General features: G+C 46.6%; 1 gene segment (V, D, J or C); it reads left to right on the forward strand.

The window, feature by feature from the left end:
- The window catches only part of LOC102370695, a gene marked incomplete at its 5' end in the record, with an annotated part of 48,791 nt that extends 32,702 nt beyond the window's left edge, over nt 1-16,089 (forward strand). Inside the window, 2 exon segments of the C gene segment in view lie at nt 10,919-10,957; nt 15,425-16,089. Of these exon segments, the coding sequence occupies nt 10,919-10,957; nt 15,425-15,756 (371 nt within the window).
- Nucleotides 16,090-19,432: the final 3,343 nt, after the last annotated feature.

A 19,432-nucleotide genomic window follows, 5' to 3' on the forward strand; every position in this document is an offset into this window, starting at 1 on the left:
CGGACCGCTCCAGGAGGTTCTTGGCCGAGTTGCAGGACCTCCACTTGATTCAGGAGGTGCACAGTCCCACCAGAGGAGATGCTCTGCTGGACCTGGTCCTGGCCGCAGGCGACGACCTGGTAAGAGGCCTCCAGGTTCTTGACCACCTGGGCAATAGTGATCATCGCGTGCTGGAATTCACCATCCAGCGTAGAGTGTCAAGGGCCCGCAGCAAGGTGGTGGCCCTAGACTTCAGGAGGGCCAACTTCAGTGAGATGAGGAGATTAGTGGGAGAGGAACTGGGGTCCTTGAGGGCAGAGGAACTCAGCATCCAAGAGGAGTGGTACGATACTCGGGGCCCAAGGGGTGTCCATCCCGACAAGAAGCAAGGCGGGCAGGAGTGTCCAAAAGCCCCCCTGGCTCACCAAGGGTGTCCGGGAATGCCTGCTTGCCAAAAGGGTGGCGTACGCCCGGTGGAAGGGGGGTGTAATCTCCAAAGAGGAGTATACCTCCTCTGCTCGGGCCTGCAGGCGGGCTGTTAGGAAGGCCAAGGCGGAGATAGAGCTCGGATTAGCGTCCAGGATTAAGGATAACAAAAAGTCCTTTTTCAAATATATTGGGAGGATGAAGAAGGCGCCGGGTAATGTGGGGCCCCTGCAGGATATGCGGGGCAATCTGGTGGTTGCGTCAGAGGATAAAGCGGACCTCTTTAACCAATTCTTCACCTCCGTTTTCTTGTGCAGGGACCGGGACTTCCCTGCTGTGATAGAAGCCGGACGCGAGGGGATCGCCTTCAGACCTCAGGTTGGGGAGGACCGGGTTAGAGAGCTTCTGGAGGGGCTGGACGCGTTCAAGTCAGCGGGTCCGGATGCTCTCCACCCCAGGGTGCTGAGGGAGCTGGCTGGGGTTATTGCAGGGCCCCTGGCACGGCTCTACGAGCGATCGTGGTGCTTGGGCCAGGTGCCAGACGATTGGAAGGTAGCTAATGTGGTCCCCATCTTCAAAAAAGGGAAAAGGGAGGACCCGGGCAATTATAGGCCCGTCAGTCTTACCTCAATCCTGGGGAAGCTCTTTGAGAAGATCATCAAGGAGCACATTTGTGATGGGCCGGCATCCGAGATGATGCTCAGGGGCAATCAGCATGGATTTATTAGGGGGAGATCATGTCAGACCAACCTGATTGCCTTTTATGATCAGGTCACAAAGGCCATGGATGCAGGTGTCGCGGTGGATGTAGTCTTTCTGGACTTCAGCAAGGCCTTTGACACCGTCTCTCACCCCATCCTAATTAGTAAACTAGGCGACTGTGGCATAGATGCCTACACGGTCAGATGGATTGCAGATTGGCTGAAGGGTCGCACTCAGAGGGTGGTGGTGGATGGATCATATTCGACTTGGGGGGAGGTGGGTAGTGGAGTCCCTCAGGGCTCGGTCCTGGGCCCTGCGCTGTTCAATGTCTTCATCAGCGATCTTGATGTTGGGGTGGAGAGCAACCTGTTTAAATTCGCTGATGACACCAAAATTTGGGGGGAGGTGAGCACGCTAGCAGGGAGAGAGAGATTGCAGAAGGATCTGGATAGGTTACAGGGGTGGGCAGACAGGAACAGGATGCGTTTCAATACGGACAAGTGCAGGGTGCTGCACTTGGGTAGTAGGAACCAGCAGCACACTTATAAGATGGGGAGCTCCCTACTTGAGAGCACGGAGGCGGAAAGGGATCTTGGTGTCATTATTGACTCCAAGATGAACATGGGCCGACAATGCGAGGTCATGGTTGGCAGGGCTAACCGGACCTTGTCGTGCATCCACAGGTGCATCTCGAGTAGAGCCAGGGAGGTGATCCTCCCCCTCTATGCGACGCTGGTCAGGCCGCAGCTGGAGTATTGTGTCCAGTTCTGTGCGCCCCATTTCAGGAGGGATGTGGACAACATGGAGAGGGTCCAGAGGAGGGCCACCCGCATGATCCGGGGACAACAGGGCAGACCCTACAGTGAGAGACTGCGGGACTTGAACCTATTCAGCCTCCACAAGAGAAGGCTGAGGGGGGACCTGGTGACCGTCTATAAACTCACTAGGGGGAACCAGAAGGGTTTGGGGGAGACGCTGTTTCCCCTAGCCCCTGCTGGCATAACAAGGAATAATGGGCACAAGTTGATGGAGAGGAGGTACAGATTGGACATCCGAAAAAACTACTTCACAGTCAGGGCGGCTAGGAGCTGGAACCAACTTCCAAGGGAGGTGGTGCTGGCCCCTACCCTGGGGATCTTTAAGAAGAGGCTGGATACTTACCTGGCTGGACTCATTTGAGTCCCGTTTTTGTTTTTAGGGTGAGTGGTTTTGTTTGTGTTTTTGGGTTGTTCTCCCGCCCTGGCGGGGGGGCGGGCTAGAAGATCTATTAGGTCCCTTCCGACCCTGAAACTATGAAACTATGAAACTATGAATAGGTGTTTGACTTTTAGTGTATGATTTGGTTGGATCGGTTCTATAAGTGCAGTCTCCAAGAAATTTTGTCATCTATCCAATTACATAAAAAATAGACAAACAGAAGCTGCATTTCTCTCCCAGGCCACTACTGCAATCTGTTTTTCACTGCCTCCCCATCAACTGATTCAATGAAGGTGAACCGTAAATCTACTGGAGGAAATGGAAATGGAAATCCATTTCAATGTATATCACTCCATGATTTAAATGTGCAGTTGCCTGTTGTGTACTGAAAGGGAGTTGGGTGACTATGAAACAATTAAATAGTAAAACTGTTTGAGCTTCTGATAGTCCTACAATATACCTCCTGCTATAAACCAGCTCCTCCTGCCTTTCGTTGTGTCCTCCAGGACCTGAGATTGGGGCATCGTATTTCCCCTGCACGAGTAAGAAAATCACAGCCACCTACGTCACAACCGATGCTGCAGCCCCCGAGCTGGACTGACTCCTGGGCTGTGACAGCAGAACCCAGGTGCAGGGGGAGCAGATGTGGAGTCAGAGCACAATGGCACAAGTTGCCTGCCCCCCTCGCCGCTAGACGGATCAGCCCTTATCAGTGCAGCGCTGAAAGTGGATGGGCGTGGACAGGAAGTGGCCATTGTCCAGGAGATGCACAAAGGCAATAAAGCACGGGTCAGGGTTTACAACTGTTGCCATCAACAGATCCCTTGGATGGAGCGACCAGTGCTGCTGGTCTGAAGGAACCAGGTGAGCCAAGTGTGTACCCATGTATGTAGCCAAGTACATTACCTCCGCTGTGAGAGAGCACACAAGCAGAACCCATCCATCCCAAAGCCTGAGACTAATGAGATCAGCTCACCTCATTGAGGTTATATTAATTAACCAAGGCAGAAGACCAACCTCTTCTATGAGAGATAACATACAGGATCATGCTGCAGATGATCAGGCTGGCAGCAGTTACCCCTCTGAACACACCACAAAGGCAGGTTGGAGTCAAAGACCCATGTGTTGCTCATGTTGTGCCAGCCGAGCCTGAAGGGTGAGCACAAGAGCCCTAGGGAAACAGGTAGCTTACCTGCAATGCTGGTGCCATGATCGTGCAGATCCACAAAACAGCCATGTTCTGCGGTCCAGGCAGTGTACGCATGGCTGGCAGGAGTCCCACAGCCCGCCACGCACACAAGGGCAGTGCTTGATTGCTCTGCTGGGCACCCGCGGGGCCCCTCAGGCAACCAGCTGTGGCTTCCTTCCTAATAGCAAGCTGGAAAGGAGAGGGAAGCCTGTGTATACGACTGTATGGGGGGTGTCAGATGGCATGGCCAACTGACTCTATCTGGGGAGCACAGCTTGTCTGTGTTGTATGGGGGGCTACCTGTCCATGAGCAGGGACTGCTGCTGTGAAATATTTCATATGAAATATGAAAATGCATATGCATTATATGTACATGAAAGTGTGCTGTTTGTATATGAGGTCCTGATTGTATGTGCAGGGTCACTGCCTGTGTATGAAATGGCACCCCTGTGGGTCATGGGCTGACTGCCCGGGAGGTGGCATAGACCCTGTGACGTGGCATGGCCTGTGCGCGATGTGCTGGGTTGCGCTGATGGGCACATCAGTGCGGGGGCACTGACTTGTATACAAAAGGCTCGGTATATGTGAGGGAGTCAACGGTGTGTGAGGGGCTGACTGCCTGAGCGGCAGGACAACGTGCGTGGGAGGAGACGGTGTGCGAGAGGCTCACTGTGTGTGCAGGGACACTGTAGAAAGGGCTCATTTTTGATCAGGGGGAGACTGCCTGTGTGGGAGGAGTTGACTGTACAAAGCGACACTGCTTGTACACTGCTTGTACAATTAAAGACATGTTTTTGCAAAAATCTTGTTGGTCTAATAAAAGATATCATCTCTACTACAAGTCCTGATTGCTTGTACATGAGACGCTTAGTGTGTCTCAGGGTTTATTGACTCCATGAGTTGGCCAGTAGCATAACTAGGGGTCAGTGGGAAGGACACCAACCCCAGGTGCCAACTCAGGACTGCAAGAATGGCAGCCGCTGCCATTACCAGTTCAGCCATTGCTGGTCTGGTTTCTACTGCCATTGCCACTAGACTGACAACCACCACCCATACTGACTAGTTAAGCCTCTGGAGGTGACACTGGCCATATGTAATGGGTTGATTGTATTTGGGAGCCCATGTAGAGTCGTAGGTTGTAAGGTGCTGGAAGGGCCCTAGCAAGATCATCAGGTCCAGCCCCCCCAAAACAATCTTCTAAGCACAGGCATATGCAACAAGGATGGGATTCAAACCCATGCATACAAAGCACAATGGATTAGTAGTCCACCCACTTAACCACCTTGTGAAAGACTACCAGCCAACAGAAAGACTTAAACTGGCAACCTTCTAGTTACCAGCTCATAACTCAGGCCCTATAGGCACGGAAGATGCCATGAAGTGCTAGCTGCATGGGATGGGGAACTGCATGTGTGTGAGGGACAGCACCCGTGTGCAGTGGGATTGTTTTTGTAGGAGGTGCTGCCAGTCTGCAGGGAGGATTTCCTGGGCATGAAGGTGTCGGGTGGGGGCAGAATTTGTGAATCGGGGAGGGGAGGGGAGCTGTTTCGGTGAGAGATGCACAAGCAATGTTTGTGGGAATGGGGGAAGACAGCTGTAGGTATGTGAGTGGGGGAGACTGTGTGTGTGTGTGAGAGAGAGAGGTAGACACATTTTTGTGGAGAAAAGAAGGCCATGTGAAGATATGGGGTCAGAAGTGGCGATAACTTTCATGGCGAGACAAAAGGGCCTGAGCCAGGGAGATTTTTGCAAAGTACTTAGCAGAGCATGTCTGTGTGGTATTTCTAAGCCATGCAGGAGCATGAGATTTGGGAATGGGAAGCAGGAGAGCGCATGGAGCAAGGAAGAGTATGCAGAGGCTGCCTTTACACCATTTTTCAGCATCCCTGCAGAAACTCCAGTACAGGTCCAGGTTTCCCTTGATTTATGCGGGTTCTTTATATGCGAATTTGCTCTTATGTGATGAACATATTTAGACTCATAATTTGTTATATGTGAGGTAAATTCACTCTTATGCAATCAGCATAGAAGCGTCCCCCTCCCCCCTGCCCAAGCAGGTAAGCCTGTGGGGGGAGGGGAAAGGGCCGTGGCCCCACTCACACCAGTCCTGGCTGCAGCAGCCCCGGGAGTGGCCGATGCCAGCAGCCTGCAGGCGCTGGGCTGCCCCGTGCTCCACCTGTCCCCCTACGCCTGGGCTCACCCCAGCTCCTAGGCTGTGCTGTGCCGTGGTGCAGGCAGCTGGTGTCAGCTCCTCCCGGGGCTGCTCCAGCACAGGCTGAGGTGAGTGCAGACAAGGGGAGCCCCAGACAGTGCAAGGCACTGCAGTCACCCCAGCCCTGGCTGCAGCAGCCCCAGGAGCAGCCGACACCAGCCGCCTGCACCAGGGCATGGCACAGCCCAGGAGCAGAGGTGAGTGGGGACAGGAGGAGGACAGTGCAGCCCAGCAGCTGCAGGCAATTGGCACTGGCTGCTCCCAGGGCCACTGCAGCCGGGGCTGGGCGAGTGTTTCTCTGTTCCCTTTGCTTTGCTGCCTTGTACAGCCTTGGGAGTGGCACCCCTTCCCCGCCCCTTCCCTAGTCCCAGCCTCCCTCCCTCCCCGCCATGGGAACCTATCCCTATTTGTTACATTGTAAAGTGGATTCACTTTATGCAAATTTGATTTATGCGCCGTTATCTGGGAATGCATGTACAGCATAAATCAAGGCAAGCCTATACTAACAAGGGTGCATGAACTAATGGATGTTAGTCTGGAAATAACTGAGCATCTAATCTACATGCAATGGGGCACCAATGCAAAAAAAACCTGAAGTGATATATTTGCTATCATAGACAGCTGCAGAGTAAGAAAACAGAGATGTGTTTGGCTAAAGGAGCAAAAGACTGACAGTACGGCTGAAGGAGAGAAAGGGTACGGCACAATGAGAAAGGAAGGAAAAAGAGGAAACAGTGACATTGTTTAAAAAATAACATAAAGATGGAGGGAAATATAACCAAGGAGAAAAGAAAGACACAATGCAATGGCAGAGAAAAGGAACAAATATAAGCTTCAAAAAATTCTGAAAATGTATCTTAGACTTATTCTGAAACCCACCGCTGTAATATCCAAAATAAATAAAATGACTATAATAAATCATCAAGGGCCTGATCCCGACCCCCCTGGAGTAAATAGGGAAATGGTCATCGACTTAAATGATTTTTGGATCAGACCTCAGATTTTTTATGTAGCCAAGGCTGAGGCAGAAATTTCCCTCTGTTCAGACCCAGGCAACCTGCCTCAGTCCCCAACTCTTAATACTCTTTTGTACTTAAACAAAATTCTCTCTCTAGGTCCTACCCAGCTTCTACAGCTTTGAAAGCTGAGGTTTTTAGACAACCTAAGGGAGTGAGGAACCCAGATTCAATAGGCATTGGGCACTTAATTCCCTCTAATGCCTTTGAAAACCCCAGCCTAAGCACAGCAGCATGTCTGTCAAAAGGACCCGTCAGAAAAGCGTTGGTCTCTTGCTCCATCAGTTCCTCATTTGCATTTTCCACGGTAACATTTTCATGCTTGGATTGCATTTCTTCACTCACTGGTTTGCCACAATCCTCCAGAGGCTGGTGAAAATGGCAAGAATAGCCGTCCCTAGAAATGACATTTCTGCCACGTCTGTTTTGGAAACTGTTATGTGATAACAACAGGTCAATGCGTTCCTCCATTTACCTGGAACGGGGAAATCGTTGGTTCTACCAGAGGCGTGGTGTACGGGGGGACCAAGGACCCTGGCCCCCCTCAGGAAGAGGGCTGTCACCTGAAATGCATAAAACTTTCCACATGTCCTTCATCATAGCCCTCCTCCCCTGCCATGGCAAAAATAAAAGTCAGTGCCTATGGGTCCCACTAATTGTCCTACAATGTCATTACTTCGCTACATCTGTCTATGGTGATTTCAAATTATTTCTATTGTTTTGATATTCGGGTCCTGATTTAGCAAGTTGCTTATGCACGGGACTAACTTTATACATATGAGAAGCCAACCAGGGGCAAATCCAGAGGGGGTGCAGTGGCACAGCTGCATCCCTCTTTTGGACTGGACTGGACTTGACTGGACTGCTGGAGTCTCCAAGGGACTTTAAAAGATCTCCTCTTCCATCCTGTGCTCACAGACATGTCTCCTCCCCTGCCCTTCCTCCATCCCCCATCTGCCATGGCTGCTTTCCCTGCTCTCCTCAGGGTGGGGCAATCTTCAGAGCTGCTCCTGCCCATTCTAGCAGAGTGGGTTCAGCCAGGGCATCAACAGTGGCAGCGGCTTTCCTCATCTGCTCATGGGGGACCAAGCACTGTGGGGGAACCCACCCCTCCCCATTGCCACTGCCACTGTTCCCAGCTCCTGCACAGCTCTGCTGGAGCAGGCAGGAGCAGCTTTGAAGCTTTCCCCACCCCCAGGGGACAGTGGGGAAAGCAGCAGTGACTGAAGAAGGAGAAGACAGAAGGGGAGAGGAGAGGACGTGTCACCAACGGAGGAGAAGATGGGGATGCCCACCAGCTTTAAAAGCTTTAACAAGTTCCCAAAGGCTCTTACAGTGCAGTCTGCCTGCACCGATGGGTTGGGAGCAGAAGACTGAGAGCAGGGTTGCAGCCACCCTTGCAGCACACGTGTCTGCTCCCACAACCTCCTTTGCCAAATCCTGGATCTGGTCCTACAGCCAGCTGTGTTACCTGGGTCCACCTACTTAAGGATTTTCTAAATTGGAGCCAGATCATAGTACTTTAACCCCGTGGTTCTCAACCTTTTTAGACTCAAGGCTCCCATTGGAAAATGTCAGTTTTTACCTTGCATTCAATAATAGAGCAATTCTTCTTTTTCAAAGAACTCAGAAAGACCACAGCAGGTCAGAACATGGGATTCTTGTTTGAAGCCCATGTTCAAGAGATACTAACACTAGGGATATTCCCCCCAGCAGGAGAAGGTGAAAACCAACTATATTCCCTCCAGAGCTCAGTCTGTAGCGCACGGTTTTCTGTAGGAAGGTCTGGTAGCTCCAGATGCAGTCACTGAGTATCAGGGCTAATATATTCTCTAACCATTGTCACCCTCAGCATGTAGAAATACAGCTTAGGATGGGACAAGCTGAGTTTTTCTATATTTATCTCTTACCTTTAGCTATTGTCATTAGGTTCTTAAACTAAGCATAACATGAGGAAGAACATGAGAAGAGGAAGACAGAGTTATCCTTAGGCACCAGCAAGTTACACTCAGTCTGGAGACACCTAGCATGCTGTGAGTGATGTGTTTCCCTTCAGGGCTGTGATGGAAATACAATCAGTGCTAATCTCTTTAGGGCACTGCATAACTTTGACCTGAGTCCTTGCTGGTTTTCAGCCTAGAGGAGAGGGTTTCAAGCATCCTGGTTATGACAGGAGGAAAGGTGGCCATCTTTGGGTTGGAAGATAGTTACTTTTGGGCACATCTACACAAGATGCTGCTGTGCAGTGGTTACTCCGCGTTTATTTAGTCTTTGTATAATCAAGTATTAAATAAAAGCACAGTAATCAGAATTACTGTGTGGTAGTGCCAACAAACTTCTTTTTAATGATGCTACTACATAGTAATAATACAGTAATAACACAATAATAACAGTAATAATACTGTCCATGCTGTGACATGCTACTGAGCAGTATTATTCGACTACTGTGCAGTCAGCATCTCATGTAGACACAGCCTTTATGTTCTTTGTCCCCTTGAAAATTAGAAGTGCATCTAAAAAACACCCTACAGCTCATCAGACATATTAAAGAATCTAGAGTATCACAGTGGTTTCTTGCTCAGAGACTGATGATGTATCAGCAGCACTGAAGCGGGCTGCATGGAGATCGTTGGTACAGGAAGCACCAGTAGTATTGATGTGACGGCTGGTGTTGAGTGCAATGAAGATATTATAACCGGCATACGTCCAAGCCCCTAACTCAAAGTCCTATTATACTATATCCTAGCTGCAGGTAAACAGTGCCTAACTTGGTAGCCTTTGGCCACTACTTTGCTAAACTTTGCTACATTCGTGTCCTGTGCACCATGAAAGCCTGAGATCATCCCTTACCAAGACCCCAGGCTGAGTCCTTTGTTCTGGTCATGATTTCCATTCCTCCATTCTCGCCAGGGATTTCTAGGCCCTCTGTCTGTCCATGGCCTGATACTGAAAATATCCAATACATTCCATTCTAAATCAATGGCTTCTTTGTATGAAACATTTTCAAAGCCACATCACTGGAAATGTCTCTATATGACAGCTCTCCCTGCTGGACTTCATTCTGATCTCACACCAGGTTCACCATGGTGAGACTCCAGTCATCCTGATGGAGTTATTCTCATGGTAGGCATAACATTAGGGAAAGCATGAGAAAGAACCTGAGAAGAAGGCATAGCAGAATTGTCATTAGGCACAAGCAAGTTCGACTCAGGAGATTTATAGCTCTGCAAAGGAGAGCAAAAGCAAAACCAACCCCATTGTCCTTTTCACACCTTGCACAATACTTTAGGTTAAATTAAAGCCAGCAAATTGCACAAAATCTGGGTCAGGTGCTCAGTATTATGGCTACATTTTCTAGAGTTGGAGTTGAACCAAATATATACCCTGAACTTCGGAAAATTTGGGCCTGGCTCTTAACTTTGCAGTTGGGCCCATCTCTAATAGCTTTGAATTTATGCTTTCAAGGTAATGCAGCCGATGGCTTCAGGTTCCACCTCTTGTAAATGAGACTGATGGGCAGCGGGACAGGAGATCATGTAGGATGCATGGACCATAGCTTATCTACTGTCTAACCATTTTCTGTTGCTGTGATTATGAAACCAAGGTCACTCAACCTAGCACTCCATTCTCAGTTTCGCACAATGAGAGGAAAAAAACAGTTTTGTAAGGGAAGCAAGCCCCAGCAAGTGAACCAAACCTCCCTTCCCCTTCTGCTGTCAGGTTTTTGTACAGGGAGGTGATAAGAACTGATCGTTGTGGTGGACGTTCGGTCAAGGAACCAAGGTAGAAATCAAACGTAAGTATATCCTGATTTCTCTGTTTTCACGGTCTACTCTGCTTTTAAATCCATATTCGGGAACGCTGAAATTTTCAAGCAAATTGGAAGGAGTGTTAGACACTGTAAGTGAAACATGTTGTGAAATGATTCCAAATGCAATAGGAAAAGGTGCATGTGAGGAAAGTAGGACTTTGCATTTTATTTTGGACTGGAAAAACTACTCGGTAAAGATGAAAAATGGTCTGGTAAGGCCTTCAGCAGGTTTAAATAAGCATAGTCCTCTCCATTGTCAAATATTGAGGCGCCGATGTACTTAACGAGTCTCTGGGCCAGTATTTCTATGCAACACATGCAGTAACGGCCCTTGTTTAGGGGAAGTGAGGTTTTTGTAAAAGAGCCGGGTAGAAGGGAAGCACTGTGGTACAATTTCGGCAAGGGGACCCGGGTAGAGATCAAACGTAAGTACACTTTTTCACTGCTCTTCATTATTGTTTGCCACATTTGATCATTTTTGTGTTTGTTCTGTGTGTTATTGCAATTGATGTGATGGCAGTGCTAAAAGAGTTCTTGGAGGAAGGTGATGCAAGTAAAATGTAGAGTATAAACCAGTACATAAGGGTAGAAACACCACCATCTCCTCGGGTGGATTTTTAGAGCTACCTTGTTATATCGGAGGTAAATGAATCCACCTAGCCAAGTGGGACTCACTTAGTTGCACAGTAAATAAGTTTTTGAATGAGAGGAAGTTCATAGGCAACCACTGTGGTACACTTTCGGCAAGGGGACCCGAGTAGAAATCAAACGTAAGTACCTTTCTTCCCTGCTCTTCATACTTGCTTGTCGCATTTGTCCATTTTTGTGAGTTTTGGGTGTTTTGGTGTAATTGGTGGAATGAAAACAAAAGAATTACTGGAGAGGAGAAGGGTAAGGAAAGTGAAATGTGTAATATAAATCAATCTTCAAGGACAGAAAATATTGTCACCTCCTCAGGCAAAATTTGTAAAGCTAAATTGCTACATTTGAGGCAAATTAATCTACCTATCCAAGGGGGCTCATTTAGTTGCACAGAAAATAGGTTTCTGTATGAGAGGAAGTTCATAGGCAACCACTGTGGTTCACTTTCGGCGGGGGGACCAAGGTGGAGATAAAACGTAAGTGCATTTTTAAACTCTCTTCAGCTTCTCTCTATCAAATTTGTCCATTTCCATGACTTCTTTGTGAGGTGGTACTTCTTGAAATGAGAGCACTGAGAGGATGGCAGGCAATGTAGATACATAAGGAATATATCTGTCCTCAGAGGTGGACAACTACCTCCACTGACCACTATAGAATTTGGATTAAACTATTACATATTATATAAATGATACCTGAGGGATCCCTTAGTTGTACAACAGAAAGGTTTCTGAATGAGAGAAAGTTCATAGGCAACCACTGTGGATCACTTTTGGCACGGGGACCAAGCTGGAGATAAAACGTAAGTGCATTTTTTAACTCTCTTCAGCTTCTCTCTATCAAATTTGTCCATTTCCAAAATTATTTTGTGTGTCAGGACTGAATGAAATAGGAGCGCTGGCAGGATGGCAGACAGTGTAAGTTTGTACAAAGTATATCCACCTTCAGACGTGGAAAATACCGCCACTTCTCTTGCGAGAATTTGGATTAAACTATTATATTTGACATACAATATGTTTGAGCTCTCCTGTAGTTATACAGTAAAAAGGTTTCTGTTAAAGAGGAAGGTCATAGTTAGTCACTGTGGCTCACTTTCGGCAAAGGGACCAAGTTGGAGATAAAACGTAAGTGCTTTTTATTTGCGATAAATCCTCTCTCGCTTTGATTTTATCTAATTTAATGCACAGATATAGAAAAATGCTGTTCTTCCCTTTGTCCCTTTCTTTGCCCACCTGCCCCACTTCCAATAACTAGCAGTAAAACTCTAACCTTTAATTATGAGAAAAACAGCTAACTGGAAATGTTTGTAGAAAAGGGTAATTTTATTAAAAAATGAGAATATGATGCCTGAGTTGTTGGATAGTGAGTGTGTCAATCCTGGGTCTTCATCTGAGGATGCTGACACTATTAGTAACAATTCAGTTCTTGCCTCTAGTGTGTACATTTTCAGTGAAAGAAAAACCAACATTATTAACTAGGTCTTGATCTAGCACCAAATCAAGTCAATGGAAATTCTTCCAATGAGTTCACAAGAATAGGATCAGTCCATACAGGATTATTTGTGTTTATTTCAGCATTTTAATAGTACATCCCATTAAGGGAAATTAGAAATTGCTTTTAAAATAATGTAAGTGGAGTGCCGAGATGCCAAAGTGATTAGCATACTAAAAACGAATTTAACAGGCAAGACAGAACTCGATTGATAAAGTAGATCAGATGAGGTAGAAGCTGTCAAATATCAAGTTTAAGAAAAGCAAAATACTAAAACCCTCCCTAATGAACAGACAAGCATTCATTTTAAAATACTAATTTTCCTGTAATAAACTAAGTTAATTGTAAAACATCATCACAAGCAGGCTATCAGGAGGAAAATGTAAGCTACTCGGCAGTTAAAGTATGGCAGAGTCTGGCTGAATCGTCTTCATTTAACAGCAAAACAGAGTAGATTGGAAATGCAATATATTTCATTGCATTTTGTCACAGGAGAAATCTGATATCTGCCCTAAAAATTCTGCTAATAGAAAAATGTGATGGGCTCATATATTTAAAACTTTTACTTTATTGGTTATCTTAGGCAAGACTTTTGCGGTTTTAATTACAATTAAAGCTGTACTTATTTTGAGCTGTTCTGGCGAACATTAAGAAAAAACTGTTCTCTTGTTACTTTGATAATACTGTTGTAGGTGATCATCCAAAATGATTTTTTTTCTTTTAAAATGACTGCTTCCAAATATTTGTAAATGCCTTTTAGTCCATATATTATTTTTATCAGAAAATGTTGGCAAATCTGTTTTAGCTTCATATGTCATATAGATGTGATTGCCTATTTTATATAGTGTATAAATATAGAGAGAGAATGTGATTCTCCTCTTTGACTGGTGTCAGTCGCCCCACTTTACCTCTGACGTTTGTGAAGTTATATTAATTTGGCATTGGTTAAAGGAAGAAATTAGGTCTACAAGCTATAAAAAGGTAGTGTATTTGCTAAATTAGGGGTCATGCATATTTTGTATGTAAAAAGTTTTATTTCTGGTAGCATAAGACACTTAAAAAAATCTGAATGCTGATTCTGTGAGAATGTAGCACTTCGACCCAACTACAATTAGACTGTAGAGCAGAAGAGTAGGAGGATGAATGAACTTAGGGAACTAAAATAGTTTTATTCCAGTTTTCGAAGATGTGATCTCTCTATTCCTTTCTTCAGCTCTTTACTGAGTTAGGACCCAAACTTGCAAGATTTGTTCAGGCAAAACTGCCTCCAAAATCAGTGGGGGTCTTGTCTGGATAAGGTCTTCAGGGCCAGGTCCTTACTCCCCAAGAGTCTTGCTATGGGTGCACTCAGCTAGATTTCTTCCCAGGGACATCATTGTCCCAAGATCACAATTTGGCTCATGGAGTGATTACGTGGCATAAAGTGAGGTACAACAATACTCGAAGCAGCTAGACTAAGTGTTACCACCTCCTCAGTTGACATCTGTCCCTGATTGCAGACTGCTTCATTTTGCTATTTTTAAATAACAGGTTTTATGTCTTAATATGAGTGCTTCAGTAGGAGAAATGTTAATAAAACACTAAGGGTCTGAACCTGATTCTCCCCTTCCTTCCCCCAGCATAGTTTGGGAGTAACAGCCAATATCACTGAATCCCACTGGTGAGGAGGGAGGAGGACTGGTCTCTAATTTTAAAAGCACCAAGCGCTTGCCTCTCCAATTGACTTCAGTTGGAGGGAAGTGTGCTCAGCACCCCTGGAAAGAGACTTTAAGGAATAGCACAGCTCAGGGGGCAGGCAGCACGTCTGGAGTGAAATCCTGTCCCAGTGATGTCAATGGCAAAACTCATATTGACTTCAACGGGCCAAGATGTCACTCTTTGGTCACTAGAGTTCAATGAAGCGCTCAGTGGAAAGGGGCATTTGTGTTGCAATGTGCATGGCATCCGTTAGCACCCGTCTGGCAGTCTCAGGAGAGTGACTGGCAGTTGAATTTGAAGTACTGTCTTTCCTTCCTAAAGGCATCCTCTAGCTCAGAACAGAGAAACTGCTTGGGGGGAGATGGGGGGACGTGCACTGGCGTTGCTTTCTGAACTGTTTCTTGTCCATGTATAAATGAAACGCCAGCATCCAGGGGTTTCCTGCTGGCATCTCTCAGTGGCGCCCCTTCCAGGCATTGCAGGACCCTTAAAGATGAGCGAGCTGGTACCTTTTATCAGGACTAGGTTCATTAACTTCCTCTCATGCAGTGCCAATAAAATCACAGTGGATATTATGGCACTGGATATTATGGGGCAGATCCTCAGCCATATAACATGATGCAGGCTGGGAAGCTAGGGTGATTTATACTGCCTGAGGCTCTGGTCCTGTATTTATCTACAACAGAAATGATATATTGGGTGGTCTAAATTGATATATTGGGTGGTCTGCATTGATTTTTGGGTGGTCTACAGAGGGCGACTCCCTCTGTAGCCTCTTGTGGGATCTGCCATTGACTTGCTCCGTCTTTGGGCAGGTCTCTTCATCTTTTTGTGCCCTTGTCTCCCCTTATCGAAAATGGAAATAAATAGGGGTATTTTGAAGGTGAATTAGTTGATGGACTGCATCTGTCTGGTCTCAGTGACTCATCAAGGAACTAATCCTATAAACAGAGCAAGAAGGATTTGACCTCATGTGTCTGAAGTGTGGCAGGCACAGCATTATGGTCTATTCATGCATGGGCTGTCATCACTAACACCACGCTATGTACTTCCCTTTTCTACAGGCAGAGAAGATGCTTCACCTAAGGTATCCATCTTTCCCCCGTCGGCTGAGCAGCTTAAAGGGGGAAGAGCCACCGTGGTGTGCCTGGTCTCTGGCTTCTATCCAAGTGATGCGGGCATGAGCTGGAAGGTGGACGGCACCTCCACTAGCACCGGTGTCCTCACCAGCACGGTGCAACAGGATGCCGCTGACAACACGTACAGCAAGAGCAGCACCCTGACGATCCCGGCATCCGAGTACAACTCTCACAACGTCTACACCTGTGAGGTGACACACAAAACCTTGAAGGAACCTCTTACGAAGAGTTTCAAGAGGACCGAGTGTACGCAGTAGGAGGGCAGCAGGGGAGGGTCCCTGCTTCCTTCTGGCAGCCTTTCTTATGCTTTCTTTATGAAACTATCCTTCTTTTCCATTTGTTTCCATCCCAGTATATGATGATGGAGATCTTCATGACCTCCCGTCCTTCCTCGCCCCTTGCTAATTATACCATATAACTGGGCCACCCTGCCTCCTCTCGCCCTACAGCCTAACACTGTTTCCTGCTCTTATCATGTGTCAAGTATGAAAAATTCATAAATAAATGGAATGAGTGAAAAGTCATCTGTTTTCTCACTGTGTTTTTAATGTGATGATCAAAATAAAGTGAACTCAGGTGAAGTACATGAACTGAGTGTCATGCAGTTTACTATGGGGAGCTGGGGTAGGGGTACAGGATGAGTCACTGGCCTCCACTGAAGGGACACTAATATCCCATGGCACTTTTCAGGCAACAGTTGCAGGGAGGAGGATCTTTGCCCAACATGTCCCCCCCTCCAGTTTGCAGTCTGTTCTGCAGCCTTTTCCCTATGTTGACAGTTCCACTGACCTCATTGGATTGGTTCACATGTGTAGGGACTGCAGGACTAGTCTGGATCCACCAGAATACAAGGAGCTGTGGGATATTATTATTCAGACCACTGCATCAGAGTACCCTAGGTGTCAAGCAGTTTTTGGCCATATCCTGCCAGATCTGCCAGCTTACTCTTACGTTACATACAAAGGGTCTGATTTCAACCTCACTCACACTAATATACAACCTGAGCAAATCCACCAGAGTCAGGGGGACTTGTAGGTCTCTCAGCATCCGTGAAAATCAAGTCCTTTTACTCAGCAGAGGCTTAAATGTGGATTTAATCATCTTAGTGCAACGTGCTACATTTAAAAACGCTGTCTGCACTGTGGTTTCTAAGGAAAGATCAATGTAACGTGAGTTCAGTGAAAAATATAACCACATTATTATGAAACATATAAGGGGTTAATCCCTTTTGGTGAAAAAAAAGTTATCATCTAATAATAATAAAAATAAATCCAAGGGTTGGAGGCCTTCCTACCCCATTCAGTGACTCATACCTAGAGATTAAAGGCATCCAAAGACCTTGTGCTGGCTGCCTGTATAGGAGTGAATGTTACCCACTGAAAGCTTTGATGCCGGCTCTATAGGATCAGTTATAGAAGCAGATGCTATGTTCTCCATTAGTCCCCAGCTATTTGAAAAACAACTCTAGATCCTGCCTTTTTACTCTGAATTTCTGATATTGTACATGGATTTAACATTAAGGACTGCTTCCTGGTGTTTTAAACAGGTCAGGCTTCATCAAGTCTGGGTTTCTGAAAGACGCTTCAGGTATCCAAACCCCCTGATGTTCAGTGGAAGTTGCTCATGCTCCTAACTCCCTGCAATGAAAAATGCAGCTTTGCTGCTAAAGCAAGGCACTAGGAATCAATATACTGAAAGCACTAGTGATGCACTCCCTAGCCTCATGCAGACACAAAGGAAAAACGTGCAATATTTAGGTGCATCCATGTCTAAATGCCTATCTTGAGACCATGGGGGCCTCATTTCTCTAAGGTGCTGAGCTGACTAGCTCTGACTCCATTGGGAGCTAAAGATGCTTCATAGTGGCGACCCCATCATTAAGGCACCTAAACTGAGTGCCTACGGTACAAATGTTGGCCTTATTCTCTCTGGGTACATCTACATGAGACACTTATTGCACAGAAGACTAATTCGACTGCACATTAGGGAGGCAGGCAAAGCCTGTGTTAATGTGTTAATGCGCAGTAGATTTAGTCTAATGCACAGTAGCATCACAAAAAACCTGTTCATCTGTCCTAGTGCACAGTAGCACCACTTACAGTGCATTAAGTTAGTACCTGTCATTAAACTTAATGCACCATAATTATAGTGCATTAATAAACACATCAACATGCCCTCTGTTCCTCAATTTCCCCCTCAGTGGGCATGTCTACATGTGCATTAATGTGCCATAATTACAGTGCATTAAGTTGAGTACCTGCAATAACAGGTACTAGCTTAATGTGCGGTAATTGATGCTGCTGCACATTAGTGTCAGCGTGAGTCTTTTAAGTGATGCTAATTAGCACGGCTTTCACCGTGACACGCTAATGCATAGTAGAATTAGTCCACTGCGCTTTTAGCATCTCGTGTAGATGCTCCCTATAAAAAGAAAATTATAATCCCTATGTCTTTCATACAGGGACAAGTATCTTGAGCCTTAATTGATTAAGGCCAGATTCTGATCTGCTGTCCCCTTATTCACACACTGAATAGCACCTCACTTCACAAGTAGGCTCACTGAAAATTTTGAGGCTACCGCAGAGCAGAGCAAGGTGAACTTCTTCATGAGAAAGGGACCTTGGCCTTAATGCTTCAGAAGTCCTTTGAAGTCCTTGGCCTCTGGTGCTACATGGGCACATATTCAAACCCTATAGGCATCACCCTCTCTCCTCCAGATGATGAGAGGGGTTGGCTTTCCTCCACAGCATGGGGATGATCCTTTTCCTATGATCTTCTGGGTGCATAGTACCTAATTACTTCTCTGTTCCAGTGCAGGACTTTGGACATACCCTCATCTCCCCTGCTTATACCTGTGGCTCTTAGTGTTTCAAATATTGTTGCTTGTGGTTGTAAGTGAGGATTTACAGGTGTGTTTGGGGGATTCCTTAGGTCAGTGATTCTCAACCAGGGCACAGCAGGATCCTTTAAAAGGTGTCACAAGGTGTGAGGAAATAAGCAGGGTGTGAGGAGATAAGCAGATAAGACTTGTCCCTGCCCGGCCAGTCTCCCACCCCCACTGCCCAGCCCCTCTGCCAAGAGATAAGCACTGTAATGTAGAAATTAGTTTTTGAAACTGGTGCCACTCAATTCACAAAAGGCATGGAGGGGTGCTGCAAGCCCAGTGAGGGGGGCCTCAAGTGCAAAAAGGTTGAGTATCACTGTCTTAGGTGAGCGACTGGCTGTGAATGCCAGCACCTGGACTCAAAGGCCCAGAAGGCTCCTGCCAGTCCTATATGCCTAACTCTGAACAACAGCAACAGACCACAGGTTTCCCCATTAAAAAGCTTTGAGCACTTAAGGATATTATAGTGCATCTTTGTCAGTTCTTGCAGAGGCCAGAATCCCCCATGTCCCCTGGTATCCTTGGGATTTGCATTTAGGACTATATTAGGGGTAAGAATTACACCCGTGCAGCAGCTTCCATGTTTATGTGGCACTGCAGCTCCTATTTTGCTGGCTAATGTGAAATGTAAGTGCTGAGTAAACACTACTGCTGCCCTCTGCCCGCTGCACGTTTCACTTGGAATGAGCAGGCAAGGGAATCTCTGGAGAGGGTCATGGGGCTCCATAGAAAGCTTTGCAAAACAGGTTGTACCTATCCTTGAAAAATACTTTATTTGGGTGATAAGCAGAAAACTCTACAGACTTCAGGTGGTGATATTTGGGTCATGTCCTCCTCTACCTCCCATTGGAGCAGAAGAAGAGCTCAAGGGATGTCACCAAACCAACAGAGAAGTCCTGAGGATCCCAAGCATCCCTGGAGGCCTTGTGCATTCCTGACTACCTGGCTGGTTTAAGGCAAGCTAGAGACCTGCACCTTGCAAAAATATACCCCTTATACCATCACCATCTTATAGGGCCATTGCACCCACACCTAAGGAGACTTCATGC

The sequence above is a fragment of the Alligator sinensis genome, unplaced genomic scaffold (genome assembly GCF_000455745.1).
Source record: "Alligator sinensis unplaced genomic scaffold, ASM45574v1 scaffold587_1, whole genome shotgun sequence".
Lineage (NCBI taxonomy): Eukaryota > Metazoa > Chordata > Crocodylia > Alligatoridae > Alligator > Alligator sinensis.